Below are 16,277 nucleotides of genomic sequence, written 5' to 3'. Positions count from 1 at the left end.
CTTATTAAACTTGGAAATGGCATGCAACTTACGTGTTATTTTCTGTTGTTTTCGTAAGTGTTCTACTTTGCATTGCTGTCTCTTGCTGTGAAGACTGACTCTTCACCTTGGTAAGGTTACAAACCCTAGGTTCGTTATAAATTGTCTCTGTACAGAGCAACCTGAAAGGCATCCAATCATGGATCTATCTATTCCACCTCATCTTTATCCTGAATGATTATTATTACTACACAGGAGCATGTGCTACACACAGGAAGTACAAAAGCAGATCAGTAAAATGCCTTAAAAATGCATCTGTGAGACACTTTTCTGTGAGAGGAAAAAAAAAAAGGTAGAGTACTTCTAAAAACTAATCAAACATCTCTTATTTTCCATTATTTTGAAGTTCAGTATAAAACCAAAAATCTCATTCTACTACTGGAAGAAAATGCCTCCAGTTTTATTCTTTCATGGGCATTTGAGGTGTGTAGTTCTCAGTTTACTTTGGACAAATTCAAAAGAAGCAGTAAAATAGCTTGAGACTCTGCTGACTACAAGTTACTGTTGTGGTACATAAAACTATCAGAATCCAGTGACTAATGATCTTTAGCTGTCTCTTAGACTGCACCTAAACAACAGTTTTGGATCAGTTGAGAAGCAATTGAGATCACTGCAGTAACTGACAGATGTTATTTATGATGCTTCATTTGTGAAAACAAAATACATAACAAATGGCTTCATTTTTCAAAGGCGGCTACTGGGAGTTCTTAAGAGTAAAATGGTTTTATGCCAAATTGTGAACTGATTGCTTCTAATCAACCAAATGATGGTAGAACCCTATGAAAGGAACATACACCATCTATCATGTTTTGGTCTCTTGATAGTCCCTTTAAATGCTACCTTATGCTGGCACGGATCCACTCGGGCTTTTTAACAGATAGTTAAAATGAGCAAAACAACACACTGTACTGTCTAACAGTGCACTAGCATAGCATAAGAATGTTAGTTACTTTAATGTTGTTTCCAAATTAGCAGTGCCATTTGGAGCAGAACGCTTAATTACAGGATGTTTGTAATTTTTGTCAAGCTGGTTTATGTGTATTAGGCCTAAGTTAGACAGCAAATGAGAAACATATTACGGAAATAGGAGATTGTTGCTGTCATGTCATCCTTGATAACTGTTGTCTTATAAAATCTCATTATCCAGAAAGTATCTTTCGTGTCTTCGCCTTAGAGTGAAGGGGTTTTTTTTCCCCCATTCTGCAGGCCTTGCCATGTTGCTCAGTATGTATATTCCGGCTGTATTGTCTTCATAAAAGAAAAACAGAAGGCATGTGTTGTGCCACAAATTAGCCTTTTTTATTTGAACTTTCTGCTTTTTTGACAAACCCACCCCCTGTGTCTGTAAGAATATTTCTGAGGACACATTTTCTGCTGAAATGGAGCTAGAAAGTCAGCTTTTGATCAAGCTTTGGACTTTCTGTAGGATCAAATTGCAAGTGTGGAAACCAGTGCTGACCTAATCTTTTTCATCCTCTCCTCTCCTTGATCTGTGGGCGATGAATGACAAGAAGGCTGAGTTGAGCATATCTGCTTTGTGATGCTAGCTCTGTGCGATACGCTTATCTCATTCCCATAGTTGCAGCACCCTCTGTTACATGAATATGAGCTTGAAAGAATTACACCTGTATGAAGACTTTTTTTTTTATATATTAAAAATCTATGTATTTATGTCTATGACAGCCTCTCTTCAGGTTGTTTTCCTCTTAGTGTTTGTTAGTTGTCTTAAATTTCAGAATATCCAAATTTGAATTTGACTTACAATATGTTTTCATGTAAGCATTTTAAGGCTAACATCCAGCCCTGGGTATAAAAACACAACAGGTGTCGCAAATGCAACATCAGCTTTGATTAAAGAAGATACCATAATGCATTGGTTGCATCCTTTGCCAATTAAGTATCGCTGCTATTTTAAGGAGTAGCTCTATTTTAGCTGGCTTAAACACTTCTGAGTTAAAAAAAAAAAAAAAAAAAGTTGGACTGTTTATGTAGGACCTATAAACACTTACGCTTGAGCCCAAGATAAGTAATGCTGTTTTGGTATTTGTAGTTAGTCAAAGCCCAAATGTAACTTAAAAGAACTGTAATAACATCTAGCAGGGTTGATGGGGTGACAAAAAGATACTTCTGTTAAAGCAGTAGTACCTCATAATAATGAACATGGATTCTAGAAAGGCATTGAAGTGTTGAAAATATTTGTCCCTGTAGATAACTGTGGTGAGTCTGACAAACTTACTCTGCTGCTGTTTTCTGGCTGGTCACTTTTATATAAGCTTTATGTTGACCAGTAACTGTACAAACAGCTGGACTGAATTGATTATTTGAAATAGCTTCAATAAATCAGCTAATGGAGGCTGAAGCCTGTTTATTAAAATAGTAGTCTTTATGAGTGATTGTCAACAGTTTTGTATTGAGTAATCCATTTGATTATCTGGCAGGACACCTAATGAATACTAGGACTCATATCTCCATAGTCAGCAAGAATAGTCAGTGACAGTTGCCCACTAAAATTGTATTTTATATGCCTGCTTTCACCAAGTATGCTGCTTTGCACTTTGTCAAAGAAAAAAAAAGATTTTGAGGATTACCTACCATATTTGTGCTGATGCTGTAAATGGGTACTTCTCAGCTGTAGATTGGAAGAAGATCTTTTAGCCCTTTACCTTCTGGAGGACATGCAAAGTTGTAATTACAATGGAACTGCTTATTAAACTGAATTTAAGTCACTATTGTATTTTTATAACAAGTTGCTCAACAAAAAGGCAAGAAATCACTCTATCTAGATTTTTAATATAACTTTTCAGCACATCTCTTAAAGACAAACTGAAGCTCTTTGAGATTCTGTAATTTATTTTAGCAAACATAATCTGTTTTTGTGGGCTTCCAACAACAATTTTTGTGGGCTTCCAAGAAGTACTTTGCAACCTGAATTGTCAGAGCTATGATTAGGATCAGTCCTGTGCCACTGCTGCTTTTGGAGACTTCTGCAGTACTGCTTTCGGCATCATCAGTGTCTCACATGACTCGCTGGCTAATGCTTGGTTCCAGTAGCTTTCTGGTTCAGAGACAAAAAGTTTACGTCCCCTGTAGGCTGCAGACTAGGGGGAGAAGGAAAACCAAAGATTTGAACTGTAAAATTGAAATCTGCATAATTGAAATCACTAGCCCTTTTTTTGGTACAAGCACAACTAGCAGTAGCAGATTCAGTAACGTATGTTAGTTTGTGTGTTCAAATATATGACTTTACACAAAAGACTGCCTCTTCAAATGCTATTACCAGCTTTAGCTTTCCTAACTGCTAATGTTAACATAGTCTGTTAATAGACAACTCATTTGCTTTTCCTTTTTGGTGCAGCATATTATTTGCATCTTTACAACGTAGCTTATAAACACGGCCTGCACCTCTTATTGAGCTATCAGGGGCTGAGGAGAGTGGAGAGCAGTTGTGTACAGAACTTCCCACCTACTGAACTTGGAACAGGAAGGAAGATGTCTTGCTCAGCACTGAGTCTGGTGCAGCACAGTTGTTCACTGACATTCTTCCTGCTCCCAGTTTTATGTTCAGTCAAGTTGTTGTCAAGGTCAGGGTGCCGTTTTCGTTTATTGTGGAGCTGTCTGTGAGAAGGTTGCTTGAGGAACAGAAGAGCAGTAGTCAGCTAAAATCAATCTTTGTTCATAGTTTGACACTTACTGCAATGTTCCAACAGTGAAGTTGGGAGCAGGGCTTGAAAGGTCTAGTCTGTCCTAATCAGAGTCTCTCATCAGTAATGACTTCAGCAAAGATTCCCTTTTTGAAGGGGTGAGGTGGGGAGTGGAATCTCCTGTTTGATTTCTGTGTAGCCTGTGCACTAAGTTACATGAACAGTAACCACTGTGAGATTTGTATCTTTCCTGAAAGAGGGGTGACTGTTATTTGCTCTAACCTTGCTGGATGCCGGTGCTATAGGATTGTGCATCCCAGAGAGGATTATTTGGGGGTCCAGTCTTCTGATGGGGAAAATCTGCCAGACTTGACAATACCTCAGGTTCCTACAGTTAGCCAATGAGTAGTTCCTCCACAAGGCTGGCTGGATTGACAAGTGTACGGCAGGGGCCTGTTTGGAAGGCGCTGTTGAGTGAGCGGAAGATAATAATCCTCATGACTATGTTCTGGCTGCACAATAAGCATGCTGAAGAGCCTGAGTCCTGAAGAAACACATCTACCATGTTCTGGAGACAGAAAAATAAATGTCCAATGACAAAGCAAAGTAGGTTTGGAGGTGAGAGAAGGACATAAAGCAAGACAAGGTTAAAAGAAAGGTAGCTTGTGCAGAATAAAAAACAATGTCGTGTTCCAGCGGAGAAATCACGAATAGGAAGATCTGCAATTTAAATCCCTTCTGAAAGAAGAAATGGTATCCTGAATAAGGAAACTGAGATGAGTTATGGCTTATAGATACTGCTTGGATATTGGGACAGCATCAGAAATTTAAAGTAAAAAGTAAATGTAAAAGGTTTCAAAAATACCTACAGCTGTATTATGTTTTATATTACCTGGAAATGGCACTGTGCTCTATTTCATAAGCTGTTGCTCTAGGAAATTTGTGCTCTGTGATTTGAACTGTGACTGTAATTTTGTTTTGCTTCAGTTTCTTTTTAAGAGTTAGAGTGCAAGGCATGAACGGGTCAGTGTTATTTATGCTTAGTGACATAAAACAGCTGGGGTACAAGATCCTGAGTTTTGTGAAAAGCTAACAAGATCTGTATATAGACGATCCAGGCCTTCTGGAACTGGTAGTTCAGTTGTATGGGTCCAGTGTGGTTGTAGTCTGCTGAAAATTCGGCAATAGGAGCCTGAAAAGGGTGATAACACCTTCCAAAATCTGATTAGATTTTTTTAAATAAAGCTGGCTATTGATCTTTTTAAACACCTGGCTGGCAAATCAGTTATCCAAAATTCAAGTCTGCATCTTGATTTAATTCTGTTTTCTCTAATGTCTTACTGTGTAATCTGTTCTTAGCTAGTAGGTTATGAAGTAATCTTGGAAGGGAAGTTCCTTTTTGTCGTAGAACAGAATTTAAAATACTTTAAAATCTTTAGATCGAGATATATACACGCACTCCCTTGCACTAGTTTTCTTGTGCTCTGGCAAGTGCGTCAGGAGTGTTGCACCTCTTTGTGAGTTGTTTAGTCCTGCAACTCTTTGCAGAATACTAGATTGCAAGACTGAACTCGTGCCATGACAGCAACAGCAGGCTAGTTCTAGTGCTGAACTGTGACTTAACAGGAGCCTGCAGTTACTGGCAAGCTGTTAATTAAAAAAATCTGTGTAAATGCTGCACTTGTAGCATTTACACTTGTAATGCTTCTGGTGGCTTCTGGTAATATGGAATGTAGTCAAGGTCATCTGTTTCCTGGTATCTCTCATGGTAAATTATATGGAAATTAAAGAGCAAGAGAGACACTTTTTACATATCTGGAAGTATAGTTAAAAATCCTAGTTTTTGAACTGAAGTTGCATCAGTCACTGAGTTGCTGAGATGGCCTTAGGGCTGTGGTGTTGAATTCTACCTGTCCCCCTCCCCTCTTCACCTACCTTGAAAACTTGCATGGAAGAAAATCTTGGTAGCAGTAAAACATGGTAATGTGTGGTTGGTTGGTAGCATTCTGATAATTGTTTTAGCAGCCACAAAAAGTAAGGATCAGGATGCAGTTTTATTACTGAAAAATTCTCGTTGGGGCACAAAGTATCTGAAAGCTGTTACGTGGTTTTGAAATAGAAAGCACATTTGTCATGCCATCTGAGCATGGCCAGAATTTTAAACATATTGCAAGTGCTGGAAACTATTCATCAAAATGTACACTCTGGTCCAGTATATTTTTATTTGTAGCTGATGTTTTCCCCAATAGTAAACAATAGTACTTTCTCCTGGATTTTAATAAGAGCTTGGCCTAAAGTATACTTTATTTACAGGTTTGAGAGTGCCTTTGATCAGGCTTTTCCCAGCTTCTGCAACAATTTGAGTCCTGTTTTCTCCTTTATTTAAACAGAAGCGTTTTGTCTTGCTTGGGAGGGTGGGGTGGGGAAGGAAGTAGTGGTACTTTATTGATAATGAGCAGGAAATTACATAATAGTCTCTTTGATGTATTGCTAGTACTCTAGACTTAGTCAGAATTTTCCTGATGCTTGTGTCTTTTTTTAAAAAATCTGAGTTAGCCAAGCATAACCTTGAAAGAACTACCTTAATAATTTTGGTAGTAAACCATTCATTGAAACAAATCTGTTCTGGAAGTCCTGTTTTATTTGTTGTTATTGTGAGCTGTGAGTGAGAACATTGCCATCTTCCAACTTAAGCAGAGAAGCAAGGTTATCTTTTTATAATTTGCAATATAATAGGTAATCTTTATTTACTTTGTAGGCTATTACAGAATGACCTTGCACTGAGCCTTTGTGGAAGAAGTGAGATTTAAACATCAGTTCTTCAATGTGCATCCTTCTATTCAAATTTGACCCCCGACCAGTTTCAAAAAATGCATACAGGTAAAGATGGTTCTAGCTAAAACAGACTTGTTTCTATGACTTTTTAAATAAAATTTTTTTTGTAGCCATTATATGGATTACAAACTCAAGTCAGTATTATGTGTTCAGTTATGCTTTTGTAATGTTTAACTTCATGACTTTCCCCATTGGAGGACTTAACGTAATCTTCTGAGAACCCTTTGTTTTTAGGCTGTCAGGTGATCTGGGCTTTGTAGTCATGGACCTTTTGCTAGTGATCTATAATGTGGTATAGGATAAATCATTAAATATTATAATCCAGAGTTTGAAAGTCCTGCCTTCTACTTTATCATTTAAACTAAGAGGAATCATGTTTGTTGGGGCATCACAGTTGTAGCTGTACCCTTCTTGCAGTAGGGTAGATATGTTTAGGGCTTTCAGTTTGAAACTGACGATTTGAATTTAGCCTGGAAGGTAATGGGCAGGTACTAGAAGCAGAAGTGTTGCAGTTAACCACCCTATGTATTACTTTTTCCTCTGTTAATATGTGCTGGTCCACACTTGTAAGCCAAGAGAGCAGTGCGCTGAATCCAGAAGGTACTAATACTGAAATTTAACTGCTTCTGTAGCTTCTGGTTGATGTTGAATTGCCACTTTGTCCTGTTTCCTCCCAGGGACAGTACCTTCTTGTCCATTGCCTAGTTCAGCGCTCTTTTCCATGGCTACCACTGCTTGCTTTTCCACTAAGTTTTTGACAGAAATGGCTAGCTTGTGAATAGGTGCAGTTGTTTTTTATTGTGTGGGTAGATGAGGTCAAGGTATCGTTGCAGTTATTTATGCCTATCAGTTTGCTTTGGGGATAAGGTGTACTTAAAGATCTTCAGTTGCTGTTTCTTCTAAAATTAAGTACTTAAAATTTCAGAAAATGCTGGAAATCAAATCTCAGTGCTTTCAAACTGGTTATACTCCTGTATCAATGTAAAACAAGTAGTGCTATGAATTGGAGAGTAAGGAACTTCTAGTAAGTGTCCTAGCCTTCTCCCTCCCTCAAATCTGCTTGCAGTTAAAATTTTAGGTATTAAATTGACAGTCATGTTAAAATTTTAGTTTATCACCTAAAACTTTAATTCACTTTAATTTTTAATTACATAAGTCATGTGTATGAAATGTTTAACCAAAAGCTTCAGACAAAATAAGCATCCATGCTTCTAGGTAAGTTTTACTGGGTGTGATGATGATGTACAGTGAGTTTCCCAAACATTAAACTTGCTGTAATATTCTCTCTCATTACAGCCCTTAATTTTAAAAGTTCATATTCAACATCAGTATCTTTTGAGTACCTTCAGTATGTAATAGAAAGAGAGCAATTCAGGCCAGTAAGATGACTGTGAAGTTCTGTTGCTTTTTGTATTTATACATACTTTATAGGTTCCATATTACTTTGTGTGGTACAGGTATTGGTATTCATCCAGAAACCATCAGTCAGTATGCTCAGTGAGTCATTCTGCCTTACGTTGACGTGTTTTCTGCCCTTTTGTATTGAGAAGCAGATGCCGTTCAATAGAAATAAGAACCAAAACTTTGGTTTTCCATGGAGTGCATTCCTTTTTGGCTCTGGAATCTGCCTAAAGGGGGTTAGTTTATGATGTGACTGGAGGTGAATTAATATATCCATTTATTTGGTCTGACTTTCTTTTGTGTTGCTAGCTGGCAAAAACTAGATTCATCAATTGGATGCCTCTTGGGAAAATCCTTTGGATGTAAACAGTAGTTGCTTGCCAAGGGAACTTTCTGCCTTGATCAATATTTAAAATTAAAACTTAAGATAGCTTTCTTGCTATAAAAAAAGTTGCATCGAGATTGAAATTATTGATTTATAGCAGAAAACAACTTGCTGTTGGTGTCAAAATAGAAAAATGCTGTTTAGCCAAAATTTAGGAATATTTAATTGTATTTTATTTTCTTAGTACCTTTTGTTAAGCGACAATTTCCTCTATACCTCTGAGATAAACTACTCTGAACCATCTGTTTAGGCAGTAAGTGCCAGCCATAGTGTTCATGGTGTCAGATCTTAACATCAGATGTGCAACTTCAGTCCCCCCTCCCCTTTTTTTTTCCTTAACACACCATAACTATTTTTGCTTTTCTTTATTGGGAAGAATGTTGAAGTTTTTTCTTTTTAAATTGTTGCTGTGATTTTTTTTCACCTTTGCATCAGCTTTCTGAAGGGCATAGGTCTTGAGTATCAGTTGGGGATGGTACCCAGCCCTCCTAATTCTCTGAACAGTATTACAGCCATTAGACCAAGTTAGACCCCTCTATATTGGTCTCTTGCTAAGCATAATTTTTCCAGAAAACTTGTGTGTCTTACACTATACTATAACTCAGTTTATTTCAAGATGAGGTCTTGAAACAGTTTTCCCAACCAAATGGGGATTCCCGCACCTGCAGGCATACTAAAAACAGGCATCTACAATTACTTTTACTGTCACAGTATGGTCTTTGTTGGAAGGGACCTCTGGGGACCACCCGGCCCAGCGCCCTGCTAGAGCAGGGTCTCCTACAGCAGGCAGCACAGTCTCGCTCCAGGCGGGTTTGAATGGCTCCAGAGAAGGAGACCCCACAGCCTCTCTAGGCAGCCTGTGCCAGGGCTCTGTCACTCTCAAGGTGAAGAAGTTCTTCCTCATATTTAGAAGGAACTTCTTGTGTCGTAGTTTGTGCCCGTTGCCCCTTGTCCTGTTGCTGGGCACTGCTGAAAAGAGCCTGGCCTCATCCTCTGGACGCTTGCCCTCAAGATATTTGTACGCATTGATAAGACCCCCTCTCAGTCTGATCTTCTCCAGGCTAAACAGGCCCAGCTCTCTCAGCCTTTCCTCATCAGGGAGATGATCCAGTCCCCTCTTCCTCTCAGCCTTTCCTCATCAGGGAGAAGATCCAGTCCCCTCTTCATCTGTGTAGCCCTCTGCTGCCCCCCTCCAGTAGTTCCCAGTCTCTCTTGAACTGGGGAACCCAGCACTGGACACAGCCCTGAAGACAGTCTCACCAGAGCAGAGCAGAGGGGAGGATCACTTCCCTGGCCTGCTGGCCATGCTCCTTCTCATGTCCCCCAGGATCCCGTTGGCTGCCTTGGGCACATGGGCACACTGCCTGCTCATGGGCAACTTGCCATCTAAGCTGTCCTCTACTTTGTATCTCTAACTAAAAGAAAGTGTCTAAAGTAGGCATTAAAAGTTGAAAAGACCAAATGCGTATCACTGACCGTTTTCCTGTAATCAATAAACTTTCTGAAACTAAAACATGTTTTGCGTAACACTTAGGAGAATTTTCCATCCAGGTAGGCATCCATTTCTAGAGCAGTATACTGGCCAATTTTCCTGAGCACCTAATTAAGCAAAAAGCTTACAGATCACCTTTGTGATACACTAATGAATCTATCTTCCTGTACCTTTGCCACTTGCTATTCTACCCTTTTTCCTCTGTGTTTTCTCTACAGGCAAATTCGTAGTAAAGTTTAGTGCAGTGTAACACTTTACCATAGTCTATTAGTATTGTCAAAGGTAACACGCTGCCTTTACATCTTTCTGAACTATACTGTGTGCATCTTACAAATAAATATGTTTCAAGCTTCAAAGCTATAATCACAGAGCCTTTTTTATGGAACTGAATTACCTTGTAGGAAATTGCTTTAATGGAATGATTTCTCATGTTTTCATCTCTCTGCCTCAACATTTAAATAAATCTTAATACGTAAATCCTAATACATTTGAAATATTTCAGCTATAAAAATAGTTGAATAGGCTTTTTGCAGTTTATTAGATGGGGGTCACTTGATACTGCTCCTTTCCAGTATGATTATGTTTCATAAAAGACAAAATGAAGATGTTTTCATTATAGCAAACCTGTATACCAGCCCTGCGCTAAATTTAGGAGTCTGTGTATTAAACTTGAGATGGGAAATATTCAATCACACCAGAAAGACTTTGCTTATTTTTAGTATTTAGATACTATAAACAAACCTAGGTTTCATATCAAGAATTACTGAAGGCAAAATATAATTGGAACTTCAGGAAATGAGAAACACACTTCAGCCAAACTGGTTTTTAACAGTAGAGATGTTTGCTTAAATAAAAACCTGTAGAAGGAGGATGGATGCTTTAAATGAAGGATATTCAAGCAAGATGACAGAAATTTGGTAAACCAGCTGAAAGCCTATAGGTTGAAGACTAGAATCAGCTAGAAGAAGAGAAATAATGCAAGTGTGAAAGGAATGATATGATTATTTGGCATTGGAAATATTAAAATGTACATATGCTGTGCTTTCCAACAGATGCTATCTTTGTTGGCCAAAATACTAAGCATCTTCCTTACAGAAATGGTACCACTGAAGTGTTAGCCTTTCTTATTTTCTCTATAGCTGATTGTAATTCTTTATCTGTGTTATTTCTAATGTGCAGCTGACACTTCATGATCATGTTTTAAAGCATTATGTCACTGAAGAAATGAACTTGCAGGAAAGTCCAGAAACTTGCTGAAAATGTCGGTACACTTGAATGTTAAGTTAAGTAATGAGATTTCATTGGAATTGATTCTTATGTGTTGTGGCTTAAAAATTAGAACAAAAATTGTATAGTCTTCAGTTTACAGTAGCAAATGTGGCTTCTACTGTGTAAATGTAATTGGCATGCAGCTGGTAGGAGGAACTAACAGTGAAGAAGATACTGAGGTTATAGGAAACTGGTTAAGAAAATCTGCAGATTTCTGAAAGATGGCATTTCATTAAAATAAAATATTAAGGAACATAGCTGGAGAGAATGGTGGATGCTCACAATCTTGCAGTTGAAATAAAGGTAAGTCATGTTATGGGTAATAATGAGCAGGACTTTACAACTGTCGTTGTTGGATCGTGGCATGGTGTTGTGGAGTTCTGTGTAAGTGTGTCTGCAGTCACCTGTTGCCCTGAGTCTCCAGCATGTGACTTGCCCAGGGTTATAGTTGTCTCTTGCCCTTTACTTGGATCAGCCAAATCCATTATCTGTTCTTCAGGTGAGGATGTTCTACCAACAAAAACCATTTGGGTTTTTTTATTTTTTTTAAAAATTTGAAAATAATGATTGAGAAAAGACTCATGAAGAGCAGCATCAAATGAAAGCTTATCTACAGGTTTGAAAATGCAGTGTTTGCTGATTCTCAGCACAGAAACACTAACACTTCTAACTGAAGCTTTTACTTATAGGTACCCTGCATCTATTTGATGTTGCAATAAGTCATTACGTTTAGATTCTGGTGCTCTCTTCCATTGCTTTTGAATAACAGAAAATGTTAACTTTCTCACTCTCAAAAGATGAATGTGCAGAGTCAGATTAGTTAGACTTTTCTTTCTAGTGTTGCAGTATTAACACTGCTAATGAAATGACTGTAACATACACCCCCTAAAGTATTGGTGTGATCTGTAAGGGAGTACACTGAATAAGTTGCTTTGTTTTAATGACTTCTGCTGGATGAAAGGGACAGAGAAATGGGTTTTGCTTTTCACAGGCCAAGAATAGAGACTGTTCTAAATTCCTCTGAAACTGTCTGGCTATACTGACTCTTTAATCTTACCTGCTTTACATTCACAGAGTGACTGGCTTGAAGTAGTGTTATCATTGAATTTGACTGATCTGCATTGCTAACAAGCCTGGAACTTTTGAGGAAGACCTGTCCTATCTTGTATGTTTGCTGCTTCTTAATACCATGTTGAACTTGGTCTTTCGACCAAGTCTGCAGGTGTCAGTTACAATAATTACCAAAGTACAAAGTACATGTTTTTTAAAATGACCAAATTTTAGATGGTACATGAAGACCAGTAGCATGCTTTCTGTCAGGACTGCACTTGGTCTTGTGGAGCGATGTGTTTATTTCTAAATGTACATAATGGATTTAATCTAGCAGCATTTTTTAATTGCTTATCATTTTTGATAACTTAATTCTACCTCCAGGTTGCATAGCCTCTGGGATTGCTTCTAGTGCCTTTGCTGCAAGGGCTGACTCCCATTAATGATGCAACTATTTGTCCTACTGTTCTGGTAGAACTCAGATTATGCAAGCAACTACATGTGTAAACCCCGCCCACCCACCCCCAAAAAAAAAAACCCACAAAACAAACAAAAAAACCAAACCCCCCCAAAAAAACCCGGGGGGGGGAAAAGCCCCACCAAAACACCTCTTGGTTGTTAGAAAACTCCATGCCTTTTCCCTTTACTTCCTTCAGCATGCTGTTGTTTCTTCAAACAAATTTCAGTGGGGCTGGACCATTGAGATTATCACAAATTTACCTCTGTTCTGGGTACTTCACAGACAAAAGCAGATGACTTCTGTCTTTGAACCACATAAACAGAGCTTTAGGTGTTGGTGTTAGATTAAAAATATTGTGACTACATCGTCCTAAGTAATGATTCAGTAAAATCATACTCTTTATTTTCAGATTTTTTTTTTACAAGCTACCTGTAAATCTGTGTGGTACCTTTACATTTTCTTCCATTATGCCATAACTTCATATGCTGAGGAATCTTAAGATTACTTATGCGATCTTAATTCAATCTCTTGCATTATATTATTTTTTGAAAATAATAGCTGCCTCATTCACACAAGATTAAACTTGCTGAATGTCTCAAGACGATGAGAAAGAAGGCTGCTGTCAGATATTATTCAGTCTTTACACTGAGTGATAAAGGTGAGATGGGAGGATAAAGGATGTTTTTCATACTTAAAATGAGCTAATGCTGTGGCAAGAATTGGATTCTGTTCCTGCCCCGTACTGTGAAGTTCCTATTTGTAAGTAATAGCATCTTTTTTTCCCCACTGTGCTCTACAGGCTTATTCTAGCAGCTAATAGAGATGAATTTTACCACAGGCCATCCAAATCGGCAGATTTTTGGGACAGCAGCAATGAGATCCTTAGTGGTATGTATGTCTTGTTGTTTTGAGAGGTTTTCACACAATTTATAAGGGAGTTGTGGTCTGGATTTTTTTTTTTTGAGCGGTGATGTTGCATTTCTAAGAAGAAATATGCTTCTTCCCTATACTTCTGGGGAAAACATGTCAGTAGTCTGAAAGAAGAGTTGTGATATTACGATCTTATTTTTATTTTAGTATCCAGTGTTTTTTTTTCCCCAGTTCTATGTTCTTTAACTGATTTCAGTGCAAGCAGCGCAGTGGAAATGTATCAGGTTTATTTGTCCATCACAAACAATTACTTTACCTTTGTCAGATAAACTGAAATACTTCTTAAAGTAGGTGGAATTAGTTATTCAACAGATTCACTGTCTGTAGTGGTGACTTGAAATCGTTAAATCAAGCCTTCAGAAAGTGAAAACTTTCTCATTTCTTATGGGTTAATAACTTACAGGCTGCAGAATAATTTTAGTTATTGATCCATCAGTTTATTAGCTTTCATGTCTACATTTTGTTAAACTGATACTGCAGTCACTTAACTGTCTAGTTCCCCTTTGTAGGGAATCTATCTATAGTCATTTCTAAGTACGATCAATACTTCTGCCTTTTCTCAGAAACAAGAATGGAAGCTTTGAAAGACAAAGCATTGTTTAAATGCAAGGTTTTGACTCTGCAAACACTCTTGGTTGATGCTGTGTGTTATTGTCATTGGCAAGGAGGCCCGTGAGGATAAATTACTCTGCGTGCACTACAACTCCCTTGCTTCTGAAGTTCTGGCTGATGTTTCTGTTGTGTGCCAGACATTCTGCTTACTCGTTCCCCTGCTACGTAGCAGTTTAAAACAAACAGACAAAAAGCTGTCAAATAAACTGAAGGACCCTGAATTTGTGTCTTTTATACCCTTGTCAGCTCTGTCCGTATTTGGCAGTAAGAAACTGGTGTATTCCTCACCTGGTGAGGGATGTCTGTGGAGATCCCATGAATATATATGCCTATGAGTTAATATCATTATCTCAGATAAAAGCAGTAAGTTGAACCAAAATACATCAAATTTATTCTTTTTTTGACTTAAAAATGAAAAAAAATATTTTGCACTTACAGCAATTTTGGAAAACAGGTATTGCTATATGTTAATGACTGGGTGTTGGTCAACAAAGCTATGTGGTTTTCTTTTGTGTGCCTTTCAGTTAAGGTAGAGAACAGTAAGAAAAGTACTGTGTAAAGATGTGTTATGGCAGAACTCCATATTGAAGTTTTGGATACTGAATGAAGAGGGAGTTTCTAAATAAGGATCCAAAACCTGTTCTTTTGATTTTTCTAGTAGGAAGTTACCTTAGGACGTGGTAGTTCAGAATGAAAAGGTTTCTAACTGTATACATGTTATATCAAACTAGTTCTTGTTTTTCCATTAAAGTCTTGTGGGTTAGCATGAGCTCATTACAAATAGGTAGTGGGATTTCTTTAACTCTTACTCTTATCCAAGAGGTTTGGTTGTGGGCTTCATTTTTATGGGTCTTCATTCTCAATGTAAGTTACTGTTACCAGAGTCCAAGATTTTTACCGATTACTTGGCTTACTACGAATTTTTCTGGTTACTTGTGAATTTAAACTTGCAAATACCATAAATCTTCTGAGTTTTGTTTTTAGCTAACAAGCGTTCTGAGTCTGCTTAAAGTTTTATATATATTTTAGTATATAGGCAAAGCTTATAATTTTTACTTTTAATTTTCTCATTAGTGCTTATCTATTATTGCAGTAGCTTGGGAAATATTTGATAGTACATAATTGAAGGGCAGGTAATTTAAGAGGGCATATCCCACTTATCCAGAGGGATGTTCTTGTACCTACTACGTCTTGTCCAGTCTAATCGAGACTCAGGATTTATATTAAAAAATTCTGATTTAAGCTTCAGATATTTTTTTCTTTGAATGTAATAACCTAACTCTTGCCTATTCCATTAGGTTTGGATATGGAAGAAGGAAAAGAAGGTGGGACGTGGCTGGGAATCAGTAAGAAAGGCAAGATGGCAGCCCTGACAAACTACATGCAGCCAAAGATTGATAAAAATGCAAAAGGAAGAGGTACGAAGGAGTAGAAATAGAAGAAGAAGAAAGTAGACATACAAGCCCTGGTGTCCCAGTTAAATAGTGATGATTGCATTATTAATTTTTTTTAACAACACTTCATGGACAGATAAAATGGTTGTGAGCTGTAAACAGGAATTTTTGAACTGATGGGTTTGAGTACCTGCATGGGCAACTTGATTTGGATAACAATATTCTAATCAAGCAGGCAAAAGTAAAACAAGATGTGTAGTGCCTGGAGCCTGAAGTTACATTCAGAGGAGAAATGCAGCACCAACTGTCTATACTTGGAAGTAATCTAGTTAACTGTCAGAACAAATAGACAAGCACTGAGCTTGATTTGGTTTACAGTAAACTTTTCTAAATGCATATGTTCTTGTTCAGACACCTAAGTCAGGGAAACGGCACAACTGCAATTAGGCTGGAGGATGACCTAAAAGATTATTGTAGTCCCTTCTCCCCTACAGATTGATAAATCAAAGGAACAGAAATAACAGGAAAAAAAACCTCTTCCAGAAGAGTGCATCTGTGGGGGTTTTCTAAAGTAAAAATAGGTCTGTTTATAACTGTCATATGGTACTGCATTGGAAATGTATTGCAATGGCAAAATGTGTTATACAGAAACGAATGAACCATGTCATTTGTATTTCATTTTGGGGTCGTATATCAGGGAAACGAAGCAAGACAAAGAGTTTGGCAAGGTGGGAGGAGAGAAAGGCACACTCAGTATAGAAGAGTTAGT

The 16,277-nt window shown here is 37.8% G+C and overlaps 1 protein-coding gene across 5 annotated transcripts in view; it reads left to right on the top strand.

Annotated features, from left to right (window-relative positions):
• Positions 1 to 16,277, top strand: part of TANGO2 (transport and golgi organization 2 homolog) — a 41,773-nt gene that overhangs the window by 5,630 nt on the left and 19,866 nt on the right. For 3 of the 5 annotated variants that reach the window (XM_055795799.1, XM_013295913.3, XM_005233291.4), the window contains exons 2-4: positions 6,439 to 6,560; positions 13,372 to 13,460; positions 15,413 to 15,532. In XM_055795799.1, coding sequence (XP_055651774.1) covers positions 6,505 to 6,560; positions 13,372 to 13,460; positions 15,413 to 15,532 — 265 coding nt within the window. In that variant the 5' untranslated portion in view covers positions 6,439 to 6,504. Of the gene's footprint in view, positions 1 to 6,438; positions 6,561 to 13,130; positions 13,231 to 13,371; positions 13,461 to 15,412; positions 15,533 to 16,277 lie in introns of those variants that run through there. The other 2 variants (XM_013295910.3, XM_055795800.1) reach the window with 2 other exon arrangements.

Source organism: Falco peregrinus, chromosome 2 (genome assembly GCF_023634155.1).
Source record: "Falco peregrinus isolate bFalPer1 chromosome 2, bFalPer1.pri, whole genome shotgun sequence".
Classification (NCBI taxonomy): domain Eukaryota; kingdom Metazoa; phylum Chordata; class Aves; order Falconiformes; family Falconidae; genus Falco; species Falco peregrinus.
Note: the sequence above shows the minus strand (reverse complement) of the source record. Positions and strands in the feature narration are given on the sequence as shown.